The sequence below is a fragment of the Chiloscyllium plagiosum genome, unplaced genomic scaffold (genome assembly GCF_037043375.1).
Source record: "Chiloscyllium plagiosum isolate Xiang-an unplaced genomic scaffold, Cpla_swu_hap1 HiC_scaffold_27, whole genome shotgun sequence".
In the NCBI taxonomy this organism is placed as follows: domain Eukaryota; kingdom Metazoa; phylum Chordata; class Chondrichthyes; order Orectolobiformes; family Hemiscylliidae; genus Chiloscyllium; species Chiloscyllium plagiosum.
The window spans coordinates 27266441-27292005 of NW_028270165.1; the positions used below are offsets into that span (position 1 = coordinate 27266441).

The 25565-nt window shown below is 42.1% G+C and overlaps 1 protein-coding gene across 1 annotated transcript; it reads right to left on the reverse strand.

The window, feature by feature from the left end:
• Positions 1-12804: 12804 nt before the first annotated feature.
• LOC148143484 (putative G protein-coupled receptor 139) lies at positions 12805-21491 on the reverse strand. The gene is made up of 2 exons (XM_087975207.1): positions 21422-21491; positions 12805-13715 (listed from the first exon to the last, which is right to left on the reverse strand). The coding sequence occupies exons 1-2, from the start codon at positions 21489-21491 to the stop codon at positions 12805-12807; spliced, it is 981 nt and encodes a 326-aa protein (XP_087831333.1).
• Between the last annotated feature and the right edge of the window lie 4074 nt (positions 21492-25565).

Consider the following 25565-nt stretch of genomic DNA (forward strand, 5'->3'; position numbering starts at 1 on the left):
GCACCATCTTCAAAATCACGACACACCATCTCCCCAATCAACCATTACAAATCAGTCCAGTTCAATGGAGAGCGCAGGAGGGCATTTTAGGAGCAGCAGCAAGAATATATAACAGTGAGGTATCTACTTGGTTGAGCTGCCGAGCAAGATATTTGGTCAACATGGACCAGTTTGGGCCAAACATTCCTGATGAAGGGCTTTTGCCCGAAACGTCGATTTCGAAGCTCCTTGGATGCTGCCTGAACTGCTGTGCTCTTCCAGCACCACTAATCCAGAGTCTGGTTTCCAGCATCTGCAGGCATTGTTTTTACCACCAAACAAGCCTGTTCCCGAGCTGTAGGATTCTATAACACAATGACTCCATGACCACGTGACTATGAAAGTAGCACCAGCAGGAAATGACACTCACACCATAACAAGCCTTCAACCAACAATCTAAACTGTGCAGTGCTGCCACATCCAGTCACGAAAGGCGGTGGAGACCTCGAGGAAGAGGCTCCACCATTATTCCCGTCCTCAATGACGGAGGAGGACAATACATCAGTGCTAAAAAATAAACCTGAAGCTTTCACAGCCACATTCAGCCAGATAAACAAAAGTAGATGACCGATCTTCCCCTTCCCCAGTGCTCGCCAGTAACTTCATGTCACTCCACATGGTATCAAGAAACGATTGGAGGCACTAGACAATGCAAAGGCTATGGAAGTGACAGCATCCGAAAATACTACTAAAGTCATGAGCTACTAAACCTGGTGCGCTCTAAGACAAGCACCTGCATTACCGTTACAACACTGACTAATACCTGCCAGTGGGAAAATTTATTCAGGTATGCCCTGTGCAGAAAAAGCGGGAGAAATTCAACAATGACAATCACATGATCAGTAAACTGCCAGGAATCAATAAAGTAATGGAAGGTGTCATCAACAGCAGCAAAAAAGATAAGCTGCACCTGCTCCGCAATAACATGCAGTTTGATTTGCACCAGGGCCACTTTGTTCCTGTCCTCATTACAGCCTTGGTTCAATCATAGACAACAGCGCTGAATTCCAAGGTTGAGGCAAAAGTCATAGCCCTTGATATCAAGGCCTCATTCGTCAAAGTGTATTCAAGAAACTCGAGCAAAACTGGAATCAGTGCGCATCAGTGAGATCCTGCCGATAATGGTGGTGTAATCAGTGATCTTGCAGATGCGGGTAGCACAGAATGAGACCACACTGTCCTTAAGATAGAGGCAGAGGAGCAAAGGTCTGAGTACGCAGCATTGTGGGGTGCCGGTGTTGAGGATCATTGTGCAGGAAGTGTAGGTGCCCATTCTCACTGATTGCTGTCTGTGGTCAGGAAGTCAAGGATCCAGTTGTAGAGAGTGGAGGAGAGACCTCGGTGCGAGAGGGTGGAGAATAGTTCCGTTGAAATTATGGTGTTGAATGCGGAACCTTAGTCAATAGGTAGGAGACTGCTGTAGGTATCCTTGTTATTCAGACATGAATGTAGGGCCAGGGGGATAACATCTGTTGATTGGAACTGTTGCAATGGTAGGTTATTTGCAAGGGATTAAGGCAGCAGATTCTCCCCGAGTCTGCGTGGCTTTCCTCCGGGTGCTCCGGTTTCTTCCCACAGTCCAAAGATGTGCAGGTTAAATGAATTGGCTGTGCTAAATTGCCTGAAGAGTTAGGTGAATCGGTTGTTAATGTAGAGGGGTGGGTTACTCTTCGGAGGGTCGGTGTGGACTTGTTCGCCCGAAGGGCCAGTTTCCACACTGTAATTAATGTAATCTAATCTAAATAATGTTAAGGGTATTTTAGGACGTAAGGACCGCAATTCAATTGTTAACACTGCAAGGATCGTGTTGAGGAAATTTGGGGGTCGACAAATAGATAGGTTCCCTGATCCTGATGGAATACCTATCAGGGTATTGAAAGAAGTGGCATGAATAGATGCGTTAGTCATAACTTACTAAATTTCACTTGACTATGGACAGGTGCCAGTGGACTGGAAGACAGCGAATGTCATGCTGCTGTTTGAAAAGGGGTGTAAGCCAAAGGCTTGTAATGATCGGCCATTCGGCGTAACATCAGTAGTTGGAAAATACTGGTGTTTATCATTAAAGAGAAAATACTGAGACATCTGGAAGGAAAGGGTCCCATCGGGCAGGTGCAACATGGATTCAGGAAGGACAGGTCGAGTTTGACAAATTCACTTTTGAAGATGTAACAAGTGCGGTGGATGGAGGGGACAGGTGGATGTTGTGTACGAGGTTTTCTAGAAAACGCTCGAGAAGGTTCTGCATAGAAGGCTCATCTATAAATTTAAAATGCATGGAGTTGTGGAGAGTGCACTAGAATGGATAGACAACTGGTTAACCAATAGAAAGTAGAGAGTTGGAAGAAATGGGTGTTTCTCTGGTTGGAGAACAGTGGTGATCAGGGTGATGCAGGGGTCGGTGTTGGGCCCGCAACTGTTCATGGAATATATAAATGATTCAGAAGAGGACCCCGAGTGTAATGTATCCAAGTTTGCTGATGAAACTAAATTGAGTGGAAAAGCAAACTGCGCAGAGAGATTTAGATAGGTTAAGTGAGTGGTCAAGGGTGTAGCAGATGGAGTACAATGTTGGAAAATATGAGGTTGTCCACTTTGGAAGTAAAAGTAGCAGGGAAAGGTATTATTTAAATTGTGAAAGGTTGCTGCATGCTGCTGTGCAGAGGAACTCAGTAATGCATGTAAAGGAATCGCTAAAAGTTGATTTACAGGGTCTGCAGGTGATCAGGAAAGCAAATGGAACATTGGCTTTCATTGCTGGAAAGATTGTATTTAAGAGCAGGGAGGTTCTGCTGCCAACAGCAAAGGTGGTTTTGAGGCCTCATCTGGTGTACTGTGCACAGTTCTGGGCTCCTAACCTGAGGAAGGATATACTGGCTTTGGAGGTGGTGCAGAGAAGGTTCACCAGATTGATGGTGGGGATGGGGTGGTTACCCTATGAAGAGAAGTTGAGCTGCTTGGGACCGTCCTCACTAGAATTTGGAAAACTGAGAGGAGATCTTATAGAAATATGTAAAATGATGAAAGGGATAGATAAGATTGAGGCAGGCAAACTGTTTCCCCTGGTGCGTGCGACTGCTTACTGCTATTTCTATTACTATGATACTATCAAACTCTCTAACTGCAGAGGCATATTCGGTTACAGTGGTTCCTGAGTTCTTGAATATACACCAGTCTACCAATTCCAAACAGTTCCATAAAAGCTGTTCCATTGCCTCAGATCAGCAATGTACCACTTTCTGTACTGGGTGCTTGTAAGCCAGAAAGAAGAACACAACATTGTGTTCTGATTTTCTAAAATCACATCGAGGTATGGAATGATAGCATCTTTGTTGGCCGTGTATCATGGTGTTCAGATGGTTCTGTAAATATATAGAATGTAGCTATCCTCATGATTAAAATCAACGTTCCATTTAGATCACTGAAGAACGCATGATGATTTTAAAATCTCATCAGTTGCAAACTGAAATCACTGGAATATTTCTTGCTTTTATGTGTTTAGCAAGACAGTGTCTCAGGGTGACATGGACGTTGGTACAAATAAAGTCCAATATGTTTGCTGTTGACTTCAACAGACAATGAACTGCAACACTTTGCATGATACAGACTTTGACAGAAATGCAACACAATATTATTATCCCATTTGGTGCTAACACTGAACAAAACGGACCACAGAGTGAAATCTTACTTGCGTAGGTAAGGGATATCCCGATTCATTCACGTTTAAAAGTTGACTTTTTGGCACGCAATCTTTTCCACACTTGCTAATGACATCTGTAACTGGAGTGGCACAGATATTTCAGTCAGCCATTGTGTTCTTAAATAATGGCCAGTCTCCATGATTACCAGTTTTATTTTTGAAGTTTTACTGTGTCAGTTTTTCAATACAGTTAATCCCAAAATGAAACAAATTTGTCGATATTTAATAAACAACAAATTTCAAAAATTACTCATTTCCCCAGAAATATCATGTGCAGCCCATCAACCCCAATGACGTATCACTGCTTCATTCGCTTTTAAATGTCTCACTGAAACAATTGGCCACACATTCGCCAGATGCTATTCTTTCTATTTCTTCCAAAGAAACATAAATGCATAATAACTCACACACGCCTCACATTCCACTGTCTGGCATTTGAGAACGAGTAAGACTTTTCAGTTCTGATAATCTGAATTTAAATCCAGTTCTTGCAGCTCAGAAATTCCCTTCACAGATAAGAGGCTTACAACAAAGAAAGAAAAACCTGTCCTGTTGCGAATATAAAATATTACTTCTGAACTGAGCATGATCTTCACTTGTGGCGATGTCTCATTATAAGGTTGTAGACGTTCAAATTTGTGAACACATCATCAAGTATTCGCTTCTTCACCTTCCTAGTGACTGGACTTAAATTGCACACTCCCCTGAAATCGAGGTCTTTAGTTAAATGCTGCAGATGAATTTCCGGCCTCCTGTTACGTGCAGCATCATATCACACTGTCCTATTGTGACCAGACCCAAAAGGCACAAATCACTGGCCACCTTTCTCCACAGTCTGCATTGCTGTTGGAAGTCTTCTCTTTGCAGACAGTGATGCACTGGTTGACTGTTACTTGACTGATGCCAACTTTTAGTACTTATGACGAAGTCTGAATGTCGATACGTTGTAAAATAAACGGAGAACTATGTGGATGTGTGTGTCTGTGTGTGTATACATCTCTAATTGTAATTCAATGACACAAAAACTGGAGAAACCTAGTTTCAATCAGTGCAATTACTCTGTATGGAAATAGAACTATGCACGTAACGCTTCCATTTCAAGTCTCTTGAATTACAGATTGGCAGTTTAATTTAAATATCAGGTAGTTACACAGAGGAACACTAAATAATATCAGCTTAAATAATAATCAATATTGTCTATTACCCATTAGGAAGAGAATATTTCATAATGAAATACACCTAGATTTCAATGGTTGCCACAACTATTGCGATGATTGTACCCTATACGTTTTTATAGATATTTTTATGAGAAATTTAACATTTTTACAAGTTTACAAAAATAAACAAAACTCTCAAATTCAGACATTGATATACAATCAAATCAAATATACAATAGCCAAAATTTAACAAAAGAAAAAAATACCGAAATAGAAAAAAAATCTCAACTGTCTACTATCTAACCTACAACGAACCAGAGTGCATATTTAAGTCTCTTACATGCTCGGAATGTGTTAACATCAAATGTAATAAAACCCGTATTCGTGCGGGAATCCTCTCCTAAGGGGCCCCGGACCAGCCAGGTTTGTAATCTCAATTAAATAAAAGCCCTTGTTAGGATAGCCGAAATATCTGTATTTATGTAATTCAAGAGGGGCTGCCATATTTTATAAAATAATTCGGCCTTTCGTTGCACCATATTTGTAAGGAAGTCATGGGAATACATTCCATAATTAATCTGTGCCAATTTGAAAGTCCAGGGGGGCCCTCAGCCACCCAGTTTACCAACATATTTTTCCTTGCACAGAAAGAGAGAATAGAAAATAGTCTCTTCCCGTACATGTCCAGGGAGGGAAAGTTCGAAAAGCCTAAAAGGAGAGATACAGGGTTCAATTTAATTTCAGATCCTAGAATTTCTGTCAGGGTACTTGCTACTTTAGTCCAATATCTACGGATCTTATGACGGTCCATAGGCAATGTACAAGAGTGCCCACCTCTATTTTACATTTGGGACACATTGGAGATGCTCCTGCCTTAAATTTTGCCAATCGATCCGGTGCTATATGGGCCCTATGAAGTATCTTCAGCTGGATAGCCCGGGTTCTGTTACAGATAATAATTCTTCTAGTGTTTTCCCAAATACCATTCCATGTTTCTGTAGAGATTTCTAGTCCCAAATCCTGATCCCATGTTTTAAGCAGATTATCCATATCTCCTGATACTTCATCATGTAGTAAATGATAAATAGTACTGACGGAAGATAGCCCACTGTTCGTAGGAAACTACATTCTCTATCTGATTTATAAAGACTATCTAATAACGTAGTCTTCTTCTGTATATAGTCTCGAATTTGGAAGTATCGAAAGAGGCCTCCATTAGGTAATCCGAATTTCTGACGCAGCTGTTCAAAAGATACCCCTGGATCTCCAGAGTTTAAAAGTGGCATCTGTAAACCCCGGTTGGAATCCCCATGCTCCCACAATCGGTGAAGAGGGGGATGTTTTATGTGAATTACCCTCATTTTGCCGCATTATATTCCAAGCCTTAATTGTGTTTAGTATTATAGGGTTTTTACAGTGATCTGTAATGATTTTCCTCTTGTCTGAAAATAAAAGGTTAATAAGTGGGTATTTTACTTGTGAGGCCTCGATGTCCAACCAGATTGATTGTGGATCAGACAAGACCCAATCAGCTATGTAACTTAATAGGGAACTTTACTGATATTTCCTAAAATCTGGGAAGTCCAATCCTCCCCTTGCCTGTGGAAGCTGTAGCTTCTTCAGCTTAATGAGGGGCCGTCTATGATTCCAGATAAAGGAACCCAGCCAGCCATATAATTTACGTAGAGCCATCCTTGGCAGCATCACCGGAAGCATTCTCATAGGATATAGGAGACGGGGCAGGACATTCATTTTAATTAGTGCTATTCTACCCAACCAGGAAATTGGAAGTCTCCCCATTGCTGGAGGTCCTGCCTTATCCTTTCCAGTAAATGCACAAAATTAGCCTTATGCAACTGACCAAATACTGGAGTAATAAAAATGCCTAAATATAAGAAACCCTCCAGGGACCACCGAAAGGGAAAGTGGAATCCGTCCACTAAGTGGGGTGTCATAGCAAGGCCACCCATTGGCATAGCCTCCGATTTTGAAAAATTAATTTTATAGCCTGAGAATGCGCTAAATGTATTAATAACTTGGATTAAGCGAGGTACGGACATCAGAGGATTACAGAGGAATAGAAGAACATCATCCACATATAGAGTAATTTTATGTTTACCTGTACCAATCCTCGGGGCCGTTATATTAGAATCAGCTCGTATAGCTTCTGCTAGTGGTTCAATTATTAGCGTAAATAACAATGGCGAGAGAGGACATCCCTGACGGCAGCCCCTACCAACACTGAAGCTATCCGAACCTAATCCATTGGTAACCTCAACTGCTTTGGGATCACTATACAATGTTGAGACCCATTTGGTAAACACCTTTCCAACGCCAAACCTTTCCAATGTGTAAAACAAATATGACCATTCAACCCTATCAAATGCCTTTTCCGCGTCTAATGAAACTACTGCTCCTGGTATCTTTCCCTGATGACAGGCTTGAACCATATTCAAAACCCTTCTAATATTATTGGATGATCTACGGCCCTTAATAAACCCCGTCTGTTCCTCCTTTATAATATGTGGCAGTACCCTTTCTAGTCTCAGTGCTAACGTTTTAGAAAGGATTTTAAAATCTAAATTTAGCAAGGATATTGGTCTGTATGACACGCAATCTTCTGGGTCCTTTCCTTTTTTAAGGGTAAGAAAGATATTTGCCTCTTTCAGCGAAGGCGGGAAACAACTCTGACTATATGCGTAGTTATACATGTCCATAAGTGGACCAGCCAATATTTCTGTAAATTCTTTATAGAATTCAGCTTGAAAACCATCTGGGCCCGGTGCCTTACCGCTCTGAAGTTGCCTAATTGCATCAAGGATTTCTTGGACTGTTAGAGGAGCATTTAGGGCCGGAGTTAGGCCCAGAAAGGTCAAGTTTTTAAAAAGTGACTGCATCCTCCTAGTCCTATCTTCACAATCCTGCGATTTATATAACTCAGAATAAAATTCTCTAAAGATCGCATTAATCTTTTTATGATCATGAGTCAAAATACCTGTACTTTCCTTGATAGACGTAATAGTCTGAGGGGCCTTTTTTTTCTTTGCAAGAAATGCTAAGTATCTACCCAGTTTGTCGCCAAATTCATATAACCTTTGTTTTGCAAATAATATATCCCTCTTAGCCGTTTGAGTAAGCGTAGTGTTTAGAGCTGTCCTAAGAGCCGTAATCCTTTGCAATTTAATAATAGAAGGTCTATCAGTGTAGCTCTTTCAGCTGCTTTTAAGCGAGCTTCAAGCAGACGCTGTTGTTCTCCCTTCAATGTTTTCTAGGTCGCTGAGTAGGAGATGATCAAACCTCGCGCGTAAGCTTTGATGGTCTCCCACATTATTGATGGTTTGCTGGCCCTGCCTGAATTAATTTCTAAAAAAATTTAAATTCGCGAGAGAAGTACTTTACAAATTTACTATCTTTCATTAGGAAGGAGTCCATACGCCAATGCCGAGTGGATGTCCCATTGTTCCTCGCCTTAGTTTCCATATATACAGCAGCGTGGTCGGAAATTGCTATGCTACCCATTTTACAGGATAAAATGGAATTTTAAAAAATCGAGGGGGAAAAAAACATATCAATTCTGCTATGACATTTATATGGATTGGAGTAAAAAGAAAAATCTCTGCCCTGTGGATGAAGACATCTCCATACATCTACTAATCCTAATTCTTTGTTCAGATCTACCAATTGTCTAGATCTGGGAGATACTCCAGCAGTACTCTTTGGAATTCTATCTATTTCCGGATCCATAATACAATTACAGTCTCCCCCTATAATTGTATGACGGTCACCAAAAGCCATCAATTTTGAAAAGGCTTCCGTTATAAATTTAAAGGGGTGTGCCGGCGGGGAGGGGGGGGGGCGACAGTACAAATTTAAAATCCCATATTCCTCTCCATTTATAAGGGCTTCAATCAAAATATATCGTCCAGATTCGTCTTTTATCTGATTTAGGATTTTGAAAGGGAAATTCTTCCGAACAAGAATAACAACTCCCCTACGTTTTGAGCTAAAAGAAGAAAAAAAGGCCTGATCAAATCCACCCTGTCGTAATTTCAAGTGTTCTTTATCCGACAGGTGTGTCTCCTGTAGGAGAGCTATATCAACCCTTTCTTTCTTAAGATTTGATAATATTTTCTTCCTTTTGACTGGTGAATTACTCCCCTTGACATTCCAGGTGCACCACTTAACCGACTGATCAACCATAATCATCGGGGCAAATCCGAGAGCCCTCGGGAGGGGAAACCCTATCCAGAACATCCCGAGCATAGAGCATATAAAATTCACAAAAATAAAGGCTCTCTAATACACTCACAACAGTATAATAAAAAACTATTTCTAAAAACATGTATCTAAGTAGAGATTTTCCCCCTTGTCCCCAGGGGGTGTCACTTCCTCTCCAAAAGTCCATCATATCCTCTACCAACCAATGCCCCACCCTTGACCCAGGCACTCCTCAATAAAATGAGGAGAATTCAGATATAATACAAAGCTAGAGTTAATAGTGAGCACCCTACCCCCACCCATACCAACACCTGGATATATTTGGTAATGTTAATACCTGTATAAACGTATAACTATAAAATTACAACCTCAACAAATAATAATTAAATATAATAATACAAAATAACAAGGGAGAAACAACACCGCTCCTAAAGACAGATGTAAAATAGAATAAGGTAACCACCTCCTCCCACCAACCCCAGCTTATATATATATAGAAATATATATATATATATATACACACACACACACATACATACATATATACATATATATACACACATATACATACATATCCACATATATACATAAAATACTAAAAGAAAACAACCCCAAAGGGGGGGGGGAGAAAATCAAATCCCTCTCCCCACCCCCCATGATAATATTAAACAGTAAGGTAAGAAAAAAGAAAAAAAAGGGGGGATATAAACCAAAGCGGGGGGAGAGGCAAACCAACATCCATTATCTCTTACAGTATATCTAAGAGAGTCCAAGAATTCCTTAGCCTTTTCTGGTGATCCGAAGTTATATAAGGATCCTTCACGGTTAAAGCGTAGCGTCGCTGGGTAGCGTAGGAGTACTGAATATTTAAGTCCCTTAAACGCTTCTTCGCCTCATCGAATGCCTTCCTCTTTCGGACCAGAACTGGGGAAAAGTCCTGGAATAACATGATCTTGGATCCTTTATAGATCATAGCTTGGGGGTCTTTTCCGAGATTTCTAGAGGCTTCTAGGAGTATCTGCCTCTCCCTGTAGCTCTGCAGCCGGAACAGGACCGGGCCGGGAAGCTGGTTCGAGCCGGGTCTGCGTATTGTGACCCGGTAGGCCCATTCTACCCTTACCTGGCCTGATCCAGCTTCCAGATTTAAAAGCTGTGGCAGCCACTGCTCGAGGAATGCTAAAAGCTGGCCTTCCTCCTCCCGTTCGGGAAGGCCCAGCAAACGAATATTTTTTCGACGCCCTCGATTATCGAGGTCATCAATGTAATTCTCTAAGGTCCGGACTCGCTGTTCGAGAGTCCGGACCCGATCCATGGCCGATTGCGCTGGAGTTTCGGAGGTCGCGGCCTTTAGCTCTGCCCCTCCGACTCGGCGCTCGATTTCCTGGATGTCTCGGTCATGCTTCTGCAGCGCGGCCGAGTGTGAGTCCCATTGACTTCGGGATTCTTCAATAAAAGCGTCGATCTTCGTTTCCAGTTTGGAGATCATCTCCACGAGGCTTGTCACTGTCGGTAAGTCCCCCGGGGCGGCTGCGGACGCCTCTGCTGCAGCTGGAGAGGGTGGGGGAGGGGTTCCTGCTGGCTGAGAGCTGCGGGCTCCCTTCCCTTTGGTCATTTTTACGAAAGATTAGATTGTTTAAATTTAATATGAAACAACTAATTAAATTAAACAGCTATTATAAATGATTTGGTGAGTGTGGTGGGGGTGGGTGACCCACTTTACCCAAGTCTTGGGAAGAGCACTATCGACTCAGACTTGCTGAGTCGCCGCCATCTTGGATCCCCCGTACCTTGTACGTTAATTGAGAGCATGTCTATTGAAGCAGAAATGAGATTACGATTTTCTTAATGTTCTTCACTTTAATTCTGACATGTTGGGACAGTGGTCAATTAGGAGTTGCCACAAGTGAAAGCTAGCTGCCATAATTTGCAAAAACTGCAGCATTGACCTCGCAACAAAAGAAACTGGAATGGCAAATGGATTTACCTGAACTCATTGATGTGTGTTGAGACATTCTGCTTCCCGCTGTAGTTGTGCATACTGCTTTACTGCTCTGTTACAGTGGGCAAACTGTGTTATGATTCCACATCCCGAAATAGCTACAGAATTCAAAGAGGGATCAGGGGCCTCAAACATTCAGGCCAGGAGAGTGTACAATATTAAATTTGCAGCCTTTAATTGGACTGAATGGCATTGATGTGATCAGCAAGAAATGTCCCAGATAGTATCAGCATTCGTTGCCAGAACAATGTCAGATTCACGTTACACCACCGTACAGTGTAAATTTCTCAATGATTGTTGCAGAATCAGTGCAGAGAGGACGGGCAAGGGTCATGCCCTTTACGGAATCACGTCTGCCTACAAGAACATGGGCGCCATGTGCCTGTGTATGTGTTGACTGGAGTTCATTAATTGTCGTCACATGTACCTGAGTATAGTGTAAATTTTTGTATTGTGATCATTGCCAGAAGATCAGACTTAACAAGGACTTAAAGATTAAGTTTATGTTTGTGCAGGAGGTGCACAAATATGGTCCTCATTAGTCAGATCAATGCTATTTGAATTTGGAGGGGTTGGTTCAGCTGCATAAAAACAGCAAGGAAGTTGTTCATCAACCTGTTGTTGCCTGTTTTTGTGTGTGTTTTTGTTGAACGTTTGTGTTTATGTTCATGTGTGTTCTATATGTGCTTTGGAGGAAATTGTATACCAGCAGGGGAAGAGAGCTAAAATGAAAAGTGAATAGCCAAGGGCAGGAGGCATTATGTTCACCCCCACATCTGTGAAGGTAATGGCCCTATGGTGGGAAGGAAAGGAGGTAGGCCATTTACTGATGATGCTACGCAAGTGACGTCACAATAGAGGTAATTACCGAATGGAGAGGCTTGAGAGACAAGCTGTGCGTCAAAAGTATATTGCTCACATATGCACGACCAGCAGCTAAAGATCTAAATGATGGCCAGTCAGAAACTGCTTTTGTCCTCTCGTCATTTTTCTCTCTCTTGCAGATCACGTAAATCTGGAGCTCGATTCTGGGTCCCTGGAAAGTTCCTCCACTTCTTCAAAAGACCAAAGGACCTCATGGTACATATTGGATAACACTCGTAAATTTTCAACCAGCAAACATATTCTCAAGTAGGCAAGTGTGCCATGGAGCAGAAACAGACAGTGATGGCTCCGGCCATTCACATTCTGAAAAATAGAAGAGCGTCAGGGGAATAATCAGTCTGAAACTGATATTAGTTTGAAGTTAGCATGAATGGTACAGAGGAATGTATTGGAAAAAAATGTGGAGAGTTCTGCCACAGATTCAAAAGGAATGCGAAGATGATGCAGGACATCTTCCAAGCCGAACGAACAGCCAGGATTCGGACTCGCAAAGGGAAGTGAGTGCAGTGTTTTTCAGTCACGCCCAAAAACTATGAATGAATAGATGCTGAAATATACAAACCAATAAATATGTATACATATATAAATAATCACATCCATCAAATAATTCATCATTTGATATTGTCCGAATCATCAACATCTGAAAACAAATCTTGTACTGTGGGGGTGCAATGTCCTCTGTTCATTCTTCAGCTCTCACTTTGAGTGAAGGTTTAAGCCGAGTGAACTTGTGGTAACATAAATGCACTGGTCAGTAGGTGAACATGCTGGACAATAATATACAGCTAGTGAAGTTTTGCTTATCTTCAGATTTTGAACATTTGAATGAATAGTCTCAGCGGATATTTCAGCCCATTCCTTAACTCGACTCTGATTTTCCTTTGGGTCCCAGCATAAATGAATGGATTGATACAGGAAGTCAAGAAGACAAGCATGTATCCGGTTTCTTCAAGAAGGAATGATTTTTCACTTAAATCGGATCCTGAGAAGTAAGCAACCTTCGCAACTCGGACATAGATAATCGTTATTACAAATAACAAATAGAACAGGATAAAAGTGCCAGAGATGGTGAAAAGTAAAACAATTGATTTTCTTCGCTTTTCCATTTCGGGATCACCATGATTCATCCTGTTGTTGTGGCCCCGCAGTCTCCTGCGGGCTCTGTTAGCCAATAGAATGTGTCTGACGGTCAGAATATTCAGCAGTAAAATCAGAATAAAGGGGAGACAAGGGGTTACAATAGGTCGCATCCAGTCATACATAGTCCAAGCTGGTGAAGTGTAAAATATTAACTTTGTCCGACAAAACCAAGGAGTATTGTCGACTATGTACACGGGTTCAAATAAAAAATACACAAAGGCATTTTTTAAACAGGTCAGTGCAGATACAATTCCGATCACACGCACTGCCACTTTCTCTGTGCAATATTTTGTTTTTAGCTTCTGGCAACAAATGGCCACAAATCTATCAAAGGTGAAAACCACTGTGAACCAGGCAGAGCTATCAATAGCTGCCAAATTAAAGACCAAGCGAAGGCTGCATACTGGGGTGATAAACAGGAAGCTGTATGGGAAATAAATCCCAGCAATCCGGTTTAATATTACAGCAGTGAATATGAGCATGAGATCTGTTATTGCCATGGACACCAGGTAGTAGGTAATGCACGGAGAGAGGCCACACCTCCTTCGAGAAAGGATGATAATCACTGCCAGATTAGCTGGAAGAGAGAGACCAAGTCAGTCTGACAGATAGAATGTATTTGCGAGCAACTGTGCAAATCGCCAAGTTACATTTCGATTCCAAATGGAATCATATATTTTAACGTTCCTGTCTATTTTTGTGATCTTGATTTTTACAGCAGTGATACTAATGAAAGTCTGCAGTAGTGAGTAGAGTGCGTTCTTTCTTGATTACATGTTTTTGAGATATATCTCTCAATTAAACTTGAAATATAATCTAACCTGGGGCAGTGATTCGTAGAGGAAGAAAACGGTGTTATTTTCTGGGTCTGGAGATTGTGAAGGAGCAAAAATGGCCTTTAGAAGAGTGATATGCGCTTCTTGTCAGATGTGGGACTTTAAACAGAGTTTAAGGGTTACTGCAGATTACAACTGCCATAAATGCTGTTGGTTGTGAATCTTATCTGAACGAAAGGATCGGTTGGAGAGACAGTTAGAAGCAATGAAGAACAACAGTATGTGATGGATGGCAGTTATAAGAAGGGGGTGAAGTCACAGAAACAGTCACATAGATGGGTTAACTTCAGGAAAGGTAAGAGAGATAGGCAGCTAGTGCAGGAGCCTTCTGTGCCTATACCTATTTCAACCAGGTGTGCTGTTATGAAAAATGTACGGAGTCATTTATTTAAATGTAGGGAGTCATGTTAAAGGAAGGACAGAAAAGGTGGTAAGTGAGGAGGGGGAGTGGCGTTTTTGTTAAGGGATAGCATTGCAGCTGTGCTGAGGGAGGATATTACTGGAAATCCATCCAGGGAAGTTATTTGGGTGGAACTGAGAAATAAGAAATGGATGATTACCTTATTGGGGTTGTATTGTATACCCCCTAATAGTTAGAGGGAAATTGAGAAACCAATTTGCAAGGCGATCTCAGCTACCTTTAAGAATAATAGGGTTGTTATGGTAGGGATTTTAACTTTACAAACATATAATGGGACTGCCATAGTATTAAGGCTTAGGTGGAGAGGAATTTGTTAAGTGTGTACAAGACACTTTTCTGATTCAGTATGTGGATGTACCTACTAGAGAACGTGCAAACCTTGACCTACTCTTGGGAAATAAGGCAGAGCAGGTGACTGAGTTTGTCAGTGGGGGAGCACATGGGGCCATCGACCATAATTACATTGGATCTAAAATAGTGATGGAAAGGATTGGTCAGATCTAAAAGCTAAAGTTCTAAATTGGAGAACGGCCAATTTTAACGGTATTAGGCAAGAACTTTCAAAATCTGATTGGGGGCAGATATTTGCAGGTAAAGGGAAGGCTGGAAAATGGGAACCCTTCAGAAATAAGTTAACGAGATTCCAGAGAAAGTTTATTCCTGTTAGGGTTAAAGGAAAGGCTAATAGGTATAGGGAATACTGGGAGACTAAAGACATTGTGGGTCTGGTTAAGAAACAGAAGGAAGCATATGGAAGGTATAAACAGGATAGATCGAGTGAATCCTTAGAAGAGTTTAAAGGAAGTAGGAGAAAACTAAGAGGGAAATCAGGAGGGCAAAAGGGGGACATGAGATAGCTTTGGCAAATAATACTAAGGAGAATGCGGAGGTTTTTACAAATACATTAAGGACAAAATGGTAAGTAGGGTGAGAATAGGGCTCCTCGAAGATCAGCAAGGAGGCCTTTGTGTGGAGCTGCAGAAAATGGGGGTAATACTAAATGAGTATTTACGTCAAAAAGGATATGGAAGATATAGAATGTCGGGAAATAGATAGTGACATCTTGCAAAATGTCCATATTACAGAGGAGGAAGTGCTGGATGTCTTGAAATGCATAAAGTTGGATAACGCATAATGTTAAAGTCTGTTCTTCCTTTAACATTTCCATCCTGGAACATTAAGCTGCCAGTTCTGCCCATTCCTGAGTCATGTTTCTGTAATTGCTGTGATATCCCAGTCCCATGTTCCTAACCACGCCCTTAGTTCTTCCGCGTACCCCGTTCAGCCCCTTGCTTTGAAATAAATGCTGTTTAATTTATTCGTCCTACCTTGTCCCTGCCTGCACTGACTGTTTGTCGCTCTTCTGTTCTTAACTGTCCCAGTCTCTGATTGATCTCTTTCTTCACTATGTCCCTAGGTCCCACCCTACTCCTCCTTACTAGTTTATATCCTCCCGAGCAGCTATAGCAAATCTCCCTGCCAGTATATTAGTCTCCATCCAATCCGTCCTTCTTGTACAGGTTACTTCTACCCGAAAAGAGATTCCAATGATCCAAAAATGTGAATCCTTCACCCATACAACAGCTCCAGGACCTGATCAGGTGTACTCTAGAACTCTGTGGGAAGCTAGACAAGTGATTGCTGGGCCTCTTGATGAGATATGTCTGGCATCGATTGTCACAGGTGAGTTGCCAAAAGACTGGAGGTTGGCTACCATGGTTCCACTGTTTAAGAAGGGTGGGAAGGACAATCCAGGGAACTATAGACCGGTGAGCCTGACGTCGGTGGTGGGCAAGTTGTTGAAGGGCATCCTGAGGGACAGGATTATACATGTATTTGGAAAGGCAAGGACTGAATAGAGATAGTCAACATGGCTTTGTGCTTGGGAAATCATGTCTCACAAACTTGACTGAATTTTTTTGAAGAAGTCACAAAGAGAATTGATGAGGGCAGAGCGGTAGATGTGATCAATATGGACTTCAGTAAGACATTCGACAATGTTCCCCATGGGAGACTGGTTAGAATACAGGGAGAACTAGCCATGGGATACAGAAAAGGCTCAAAGGTAGAAGACCGAGGGTGATTGTGGAGGGTTGTTTTTCAGACTCGAGGCCTGTGACCAGTGGAGTGCCCAGTCGGTGCTGGGTCCACTAATATTTGCTATTCACATAAATTATTTCGATGTGAGCATAAGAGATACAATTAGTAAGTTTGCAGATGACACCAAAATTGGAGGTGGACAGCGAAGAAGGTTAACTCATATTACAACAGTATCTTGACCAAATGGGTCAATGGGCTGAAAAGTGGCAGATGGTGTTTAATTCAGATAAATGCGAGGTGTTGCATTTTGGGAAAGCAAATCTTAGCAGGAATGACACACTTAATGGTAAGGTCCTCGGGAGTGTTACTGAACAAAGAGACCTTGGAGTGCAGGTTCATAGCTCCTTGAAAGTGGAGTCGCAGGTAGATAGGACAGTGAAGAAGGCGTTTGGTATGCTTAACTTTATTGGTCAGAGTATTGAGTACAGGAATTGGGAGGTCAGGTTGCAGCTGTACAGGGCATTGGTTATGCCACTGTTGAAATATTGTGTGCAATTCTGGTCTCCTTCTTATTGGAAAGCTGTTGTGAAACTTAAAACGTTTCAGAAAAGATTTACAAGGATGTTGCCAGGGTTGGAGAATTTGAGCTATAGGGAGAGGCTGAAAAGGCTGGGGCTGTTTTCCCTGGAGCGTCAGATGTTGAGGGGTTTCCTCATAGAGGTATACAAAGTCATGAGGGGCATGGATAGGATAAATAGACAAAGTCTTTTCCCTGGGGTCGGGGAGTCCAGAACTAGAGGGCATAGGTTTACGGTGAGAGGGGCAAGATGTAAAAGATACCTAAGAGGCAGCTTTTTCACGCATAGGGTGGTGCGTGTATGGAATGAGCTGCCAGAGGAAATGGCGGAGGCTGATAAAATTGCAACTTCTAAAAGACGTTTGGAAGGCTATATGAATAGGACGGGTTTGGAGGGATATGGGCCTCGTGCTGGCAGGTGAGACTAGATTGGGTTGGGATATCTGGTCGGCATGGACGGGTTGGACCAAAGGGTTTGTTTCCATGCTGTACATCTCCATGAGTCTATGACTCTATAATGTGTGTCAAAGTCAGTTGAACCGACAAATAACATATATTGGAAGACAAAGAAAAAAATTGAAAAATCATTGAAAGTAACACATATCAAATACAGAAGAAATAATCGGATGACACCACTTAATTGATGAAAATGTTAACGTGGTTTTATAGCTAAACTTTAAGTATGGGGAGTTCCAAATTCGTGGACAATGTCTCAGTGGTGATTAAATGTGGCTGCTTGCAATGATTTGCTGTGAAATGTTTCACTCTGGGCAACTTTGGCATACAATTTACTCAACAATACTGTGGATTTCCTTCAGGGGCTCCAATTTGCTTCCACAGTCAAAGGATGTGCAGGAGACGTGGATTGGCCGTGCTCTATTGCCTGTATTGTCCAGGAATATGCAGTGGATGTGGAGTACCCTTTATAAATGCACTCCTTACAGGAGTAGCTACGGATGGATCTGGGTGGCATGGATGTTGCAGACATATTGGGTAAATGGTTTCTTTGCACACGCTATGGATTGCCTAATTCTGTGAATATGTTAAAGCGGAATGAAGTGAATGGTGATTATTTTTTCCAAAAATGCAAAGTGCATCGGCATCGGGAAACGAATGAATTACTGAGATTGTCTCCTAAACATTTGTGATTTTTGGTGCAGATCTGGACACTGGACATGACAGGTGTTGCAGTCTAATTCGGATTTATCTACTTTTCCGATGTAATGCTTGCTTGGTGGGGCATTGGGTAGTTACAAATAAGTGATCGACGTCATCCTGTTATGAATAATATAAACAAAAAAACATGCAAGTGGTACTACCAGCTGTGAAACATGTTTAATGCAGAGAAACCGTCGAAAATATGAACTTTGTGAAATAATGTGCAATTGTAGGACGAGAAGGAAATCTCAATTCAGCAGTAAGAAATTCAGGATCTTCAGTGACAGCGCATGTGAAAGAGACGAGATCGGTTGAAACAGTGACTATTAGAGACTGAGGACAGAAGTATTAAGGTGTGAGATGCGGAGAAACACGAACCAGTCTTTATAAGGTGTTCTTCAGCTGATTCAGTATCTATTAACCTTTCAAGGCTTAATGATGCTCCTTTAAAAAATTCATCCAGAATTTGATTGAGACAGCTAGGATTAACATGAAAGGTGACATTTAATCTATTCACCTACGTTATGAATGCACATTGCGTGGACCACAAAAAAATGCAGTGAGACCCAAAGATGGAACTTCGGGTCAATGAGCAAAAATGCTGCTCACAATGTTTCAAGTCACGTCAGATGGAGAGAATTTTCTTGTTTCAACCAAATGGATCACTGACTAATTTGATATTTACTGTGACACCGTCGAAGTCAATGCTGTGATAGATCTACATTTATAACGTGATATCATTATAAGAATTCACTTATTGTGAAGTCATAGACTCGCTAATATTAAGGGCATTTAAATAGGCATTGGATAATCACACGGATGAAAATGCAATCGTGTTGGTTACATGGCCTTCAGATTGGTTGCACAGGTCGGTCCAGCACCGAGGGCCAAAGCCCCTGTACCACGTTGCATTGTTCTATATTCTATGCGACAATGAAAGGACACCATGGGTCCACATCAGCATGCTAATTACAGTACAGTCATTCGCCACATGGACTGTGCGAAAAATAATGTGGCTCTCCATTTACAAAGAAGTAATAATTTGATAGGCATCATTTGCAACACAGCTTTAAACGTGTATGAGAATTTATCTTCAGGAATATTACCAATGCCACAATGGAACTGGGTTCGCATCAAAATAGTTTAGCCTAATTCGGCAGGAGGAGGGGCCACAGACTGTAAGCAGAATAAGGGTGTCGCATTGTATGGGAAACAATCAAGTCAATGAGAGTGCAACGATATCAATTTTCAAGGGGCTAAGTCATGGCTGGTTGGCTTTTACTGTAATTCTGAAGGTATCACAGATAGACAGATGAAATAAATTCATGAAAGTCTGAGATTCTAACTATCCTAACGACGTGGTTGAGGGATGGGTTGATAACCTAACATTCCAGGATGTAGAATCTCCAGGCGACGTACAAAGAGGTAAAAGAGGAGGAGGTTTTGCATTATTATTTAAGTAGTCAATTCCTGCAATAGCGAGAGATGATATCTTGGAGAGTGCATTGTGGATTTCTGGATACAGCATATGAATTAAAAAGGAAGGAAAAAGCGTCATCTGCAGTGTGACGTGTTTACTATAGACTTCCAGTTTGTCAGAAGGAAACTTAGGAGCACATTTGTGCGCAATACACGGAGGTGTGTAAAAATAAAACCAAAAGGGGCACTGATTTCGTCATTCCCATCGTTAACTGCTCTAGCTTGTTAAGGAATTGGATGGAGTGGATTTCTTGACATGTGTCGACAAGAAGTTTCAGAGCAATCTGCACAGAGTGCAAAAGGGTCAAAGTTGTTTTGCAACTAATTCTGGGAAATGAAGCCGGGCAGCTAATGCAGGTGGTAGGAAATGGGTAGGATAGCAGTCCAACATTCTTGTTATACGGAGGTAACAAGATTAACAAGCCAGGAGACCTTTGAATGAACTGTGGGTGCTTTCATCATCAGAGAGGTCATGCCTTTCAAATTTTATCGAATTTTTGTGGATATGACCAGCTGTGTACATGAGGATAGTGCAGTGAATACATTTGATATGGAGTATAACAAAGCTTTCGACAATGTCCACATTGATGACTTACCAAAAAAAGCCTAAGCACATGGGATGCAAGGGAATTTGATCAAGTGGATTCAAAATTGGTTCATTTCCAGGAGACTAGTCCGGAAGGTTAGATCACATGCAATCCAAGGAGAGCGAGATGATTGGATTCAAAGTTGGCTCGATAGTAGGGCGCAGCGAGAATGGTTGTGGACTTCAGGCCTGTGACTAATGTTGTGTAAAAGGGGTGGGTGCTGAGCTCGTTGATATTTGTTATTTCCATAAATGATATCTATGTAATGCAGTAGGCATGATCAGTAAGATTGCAGATAAAACAAAATTAGGAGGTATTGTTGATAGCGAGGAAGGTCAGTAAAAATTACAGACGGATCTTGGTCAGATGGGGAAGTGGGAAGGCGATTAGCAAATGGAATTTAGTACAGAGAAATGTGAGGTGTTGCACTCTGGAAAGTCAAACCGCGGCAGAACTTGTACAGAAACCGGTCAGTTCCTGAGTCGAAGGAGAAAGTGAGTACTGCAGATGCTGCAGATCCGAATCAAAAGGTGTGGTACTTGAATAGCACAGCTGGTCAGGCAGCATCCGATGAGCAGGAGAGTCAACGTTTTGAGAATATGCATTCCTGATGACGAGCTGATGCTCGAAACGTCGACTATCCTGCACCTCGGATGCTGCCTGACTGGCTGTGCTTTTCCTGTACTACAGACCCTGACGAGTGTTGTCGAACTGAGGAGTACATGTACATTGTTCGGAGAAAACGGCTTCAAAGCAAACAGAGTGGTGAAAAAGGATTTAACCTGCTGGCCTTCATCAGTCAAGGCATTTAGTAAAGGAAATGGAACATTATGGTACAGTTGTCTCAGTCATTTGTGAGGTGGTACATAGAGTATGTTTTCTATGTTATACAAAATACATTGTTAGACCTAAATATGTTACAAGAATGTATACCCTTAATTCAGAGAAAATGAAATCATCAAATTGAATGAATTATAGATGCGTTAAGACATTGAAAGCATTTAAAAAAACATTCTAAACACAAACACATTAGCCAAATGTAAATCTACTCACGAAATGGAATAATACATCACATGAAACAGGACAAAGAGTAAAGACTCTTTGAAGACGGGTGACTGTTAAAGTGGGAGAATAGATACAGCTAACCAATGATTCCCGCAGCGAGTAACTAACTGCAATAACTACCTGGAAGGCCAATAGCTGCAAGGATGGGATAGTAAATGGCAAACACCAGCCCTCTTGGTATTCCATGCATTTCTAAGTGAAGGTCTGACCGTGTCCAACACAACATTGAAAACCTGGCAAATTTATACAAGGTTTCAGGCTCCAGGGAGCTAATTAAACTGTTTTGTTTCTACAGTAACCAATTTACTGCAAGGAAAGAGGCGGCATCAACTATTGCTCAGCTGGTCCTTATGTTTTGAGAAAATAGTTTTTTTTCATAGAATCAGAGATGTGTCTAAAAAAATGTACGGCATAATTCAGTTAGTATTTCGTTTCCTTAGAAAAAAAGAGCTAGTTGTTTCGAAGCTTGAAACAGACCAAATCAATGGGATTAACCACTGACTTCAATCAGAAACGCAATTTTTCTTGAAAAACGCAAGGAAGTTCAAGTAGACTGCTCTCAGAGAGTGTGATCACCAATCAGGCACAATGTGTTTCTCACTCTCTGTGAGGATAACTTAGACACTTGGAGGAGAACAGAGGATGCAAGGGCGCAGAATGCACTCTGGCCGGGGATTTCAGTGTTTGACATGAAGAGTGACTCAGCAGCAGCAGCATTCAGATCGAACTGGTTGTTTCATAATGTCCATGATTACTAAACTAGTTTGTGACTGATGGGGAGTGAACCGACCAGAGGGAAATACATATTCGACCTCATCCTTGCCAGCTGCAGATGTATTTGTCATGACAGTATCAGTAAGAGTGACCACCGCACAGTCCTTGTGAGGGTAAGGTAGTGTCTTCACATTGAGAATGCTCTCCATGGTGTTGTGTAATACCATCACCGTACTAAATGGGACAAGATTTGTTCATATCCACCAATTCAATTCTGGGCACCAGGAGGCGCTATGAGCATCAATAGCAGTCGAAAGGCAAACCAGCGCAACTTTCAAACTCATCGCACGTCATATACCCCAATCAACCATTGCAATTAAATCCAGTTCAATGGAGAGTGCAGGAGGGCACTGCAGGAGAAGCAGCAAAAATATATAACAATGAGGTGTATCCTTGGTTAAGCTACCAAATTGGGCATGTTGGTCAGAATGGAACAATTTGGGACAAAGTGCCTGTCCCCATGCTGTAGGACTCTATGACTACATGATCATTTGTACATGAAAGCAGCATCAGCAGCAAGTGATAGTCAGAGCAAAACAAGCCGACACCCAATAATCTAAACTCTGCCATTTCATTCACCTCTGGAGGAATGGAGGCAGTGTTGTGCTTTCTTAACAGTAGCATCACACTGGGTTGACCAGGACAGATTGTTGGTGATCAGAACTTCTCAGGACGCGAGCATCTCCATCTCAGCACCATTGATGCATATAGCGCTTTGCCCAACCCCCCACACCCCCCACATCGCCGCCCCCTACCCGCAAAGGCACCAATGAACAGTGCTTTCTTCTTGCAGACATTCAGGGACCAATTGGTATTTTTACACCATGTATGCAAGCACTGTATCTTTTACCTGTATTCTTTATAGTCTTTGTTCGTGACCTTGCTTATGATGGCGGTATCATCAATGATCTTGTCGATGGGGCTAACACAGAATGTGGTCACACAGTCATTAGTACAGAGGCAGCGTAGCAAAAGGAGTGAAGTGGCGAATTTGAAGATTATTGTGCGGAATGTGTGTGTGCCCATTCTCACAGATTGCTGTCTGTAGTCAGGAAGTCAAGGATCCAGTTATAGAGGGGGGAATAGAAACAGAGGTGTCGGAGTCTGGAGTTTAGTTTCGTTGGAATTATGGCGTTGAAAGCAGAAATTTAAGTCATTGGTGGGAGACTGTGTTAGTTATCCTTGTTATTCAGGAATGAGTGCCGTTCCAGGTAGATGGCATCTCTCAGGTGAATCTGTTGCCATGGTACGTGAATTGCAAGCGATCAAGGTAGGCTGGGAGGCTAGGGTTGATGTGAGCCTTGACTAACCTCTTGTAGCACTTTATAATAATGGAGGTCAGCTGCAGTCACTGGGAATACTGAAGAAGGCTTCTGTGGCACTGGGATGATGGCGATGTTCTTGAAGCAGGTGGAGTCTTCAATTCCTGATAAGGAGAGGTTAGTAATGTCAGCAAATGTGCCCTTCAGCTGGTAAGCACAGGATCTGAATGCATGGCCAGAGACTCCACCTGAGCCCATCGCATTAGTTGCGTTCACTCTCAAAAAAGCCTCTCTGTGTCTGCTGCGGGGACTGGTGGAGCAGCTATGTCGAAGTCTCTGGGACATGGGGGCATCATTTGAATGAACTACTGGAGCATTAAATACGTTTGGCGCATTAGGCAGGGATGTGTTTTTGTCTGATATTCTGTTCCATTCTGCTCTGCAGCTCAATTGGTCACACACGCCTCCCCACAGATGGTAGGAGTCCATGCAGTTAGTTTATGTCACTAATGTAGTCCGGTATTGCCACTTGGCATTTCTAATGGGTTGACAGAGACCATATCTGGATTTCCTATGAAAGGTCAGGATCATCACATTTGAACACCTCACAACCAGACTTCAGGAGGGAAGGGATGTCCCAGTTCATCCATTGTGACCAATTGAGCAACATACAGGATAACGTCTTTGGCACTCAATCCACACTTATTAATGCCAAAGAATGATGTTAAAGATATTTCAGGAGGTGAGGACCACAAGTCAATTGTTAACACTACAGGGATAGTGTTAAGCAGACCTGAGGATCTAAAGGTAAATAGGTTCCCTGGTCCTGATGCAGTGCATTCCAGGTTACAGAAAGAAATGGTGGAAGTTATAGTAGATGCATTAGTGGTAAATTACGAAAATTCACTGGACTCCGGGCAGGACCCAGTGGACTGGAAGACAGCGAATGTCGCCCTGTTGTTTGAAACAACGTGTAGGCAAGAGGCTGGTTCCTATCGGCCAGTCAGTTTTACACCTGTAATCGAGAAACTGCAGATGGTTATCATTAAAGAAGAAAAGGTAAGATGTCTGGATAGAGACGGTTGCATCAGGTACGAGCAGCATAGATATAGAGAGGGATGGTCGTGTTTGACAAATTCACTGGAGTTCTTCGAGAATGTGACAAGCACGGTGGACAGAGGGTAACAGGTGGATGTTGTATACTAGGAGTTCCAGAAGGCGTTCGGGAAGGTGCTGCATTAAAGAATCATCTGTGAGATAAAAACGCATGGAGTTGGAGGGAATGCACTAGCATGGATAGAGGACTGATTAATCAATAGAAAGCAGAGAGTGGGGATAAATGGATCTTTCTCTGGTTGGAGATCAGTGGTGTTCAGGATGCAACAGGCGTCAGTGTTGGCCCAGCAACTGTTCATGCTATGTATGAACGGCTTGGAAGAGGAAACTGAGTCTGGCCTGTCCAGGTTTGCCGGTGACACTGAATGGAGTGGAAAGACAAACTACGCAGAGAGATTTAGAGAGTTTAAGTGAGTAGGTAAGGGTCTGCCAGATGTAATTAAAAAGTCGGTAAATGGGAGAGTGCCCGCTGGGGAAGTAAAAATAGTAGGTCAGAATATTATTTAAATGGTGAAAGGCTGCAGCATGCTGTTGTTCAGAGTGACTTGGGAGTGGTTGTACATGAATTGCTAAAAGTTGATTTGCAGGTGCAACAGGTAATGAGGAAGGCAAATGGGATATTGGCTTTCATTGATAGAGGGATTCCATTTAAGAGCAGAGAGGCTCTGCTGCAATTGCACCAGGTGATGGTGTGGCCGCGCCTGGTATATTGTGCACATTTCTTGTGCTCCTTACTTGAGGAAGAATATAGTGATTTTGGAGGCGATGCAGAGGTTCTCCAGGTTGATTCCAGAGATGAGGGAGTTACCCTTTGAGGAGAGCATTTTGCATCAGTATTTACTATGGAAAAGGACATGGAACATATAGAATCTCGGGAAATACATGGTGACGTATTGTAAAGTTTCCATATTTCAGAGGAGGAACTGCTGGATAACTGCTGGACATTGTTCTATATTCAATGCGACAATGAAAAGACACCATGGGTCCACATCAGCATGCTCATTACAGTACAGTCATTCGCCACATGGACTGAGCGAAAAATGCAGCAGTCCTTCATTTACAAAGAAGTAATAATTTGATAGGCACGTTTAATTACAATACTGGCATCATTT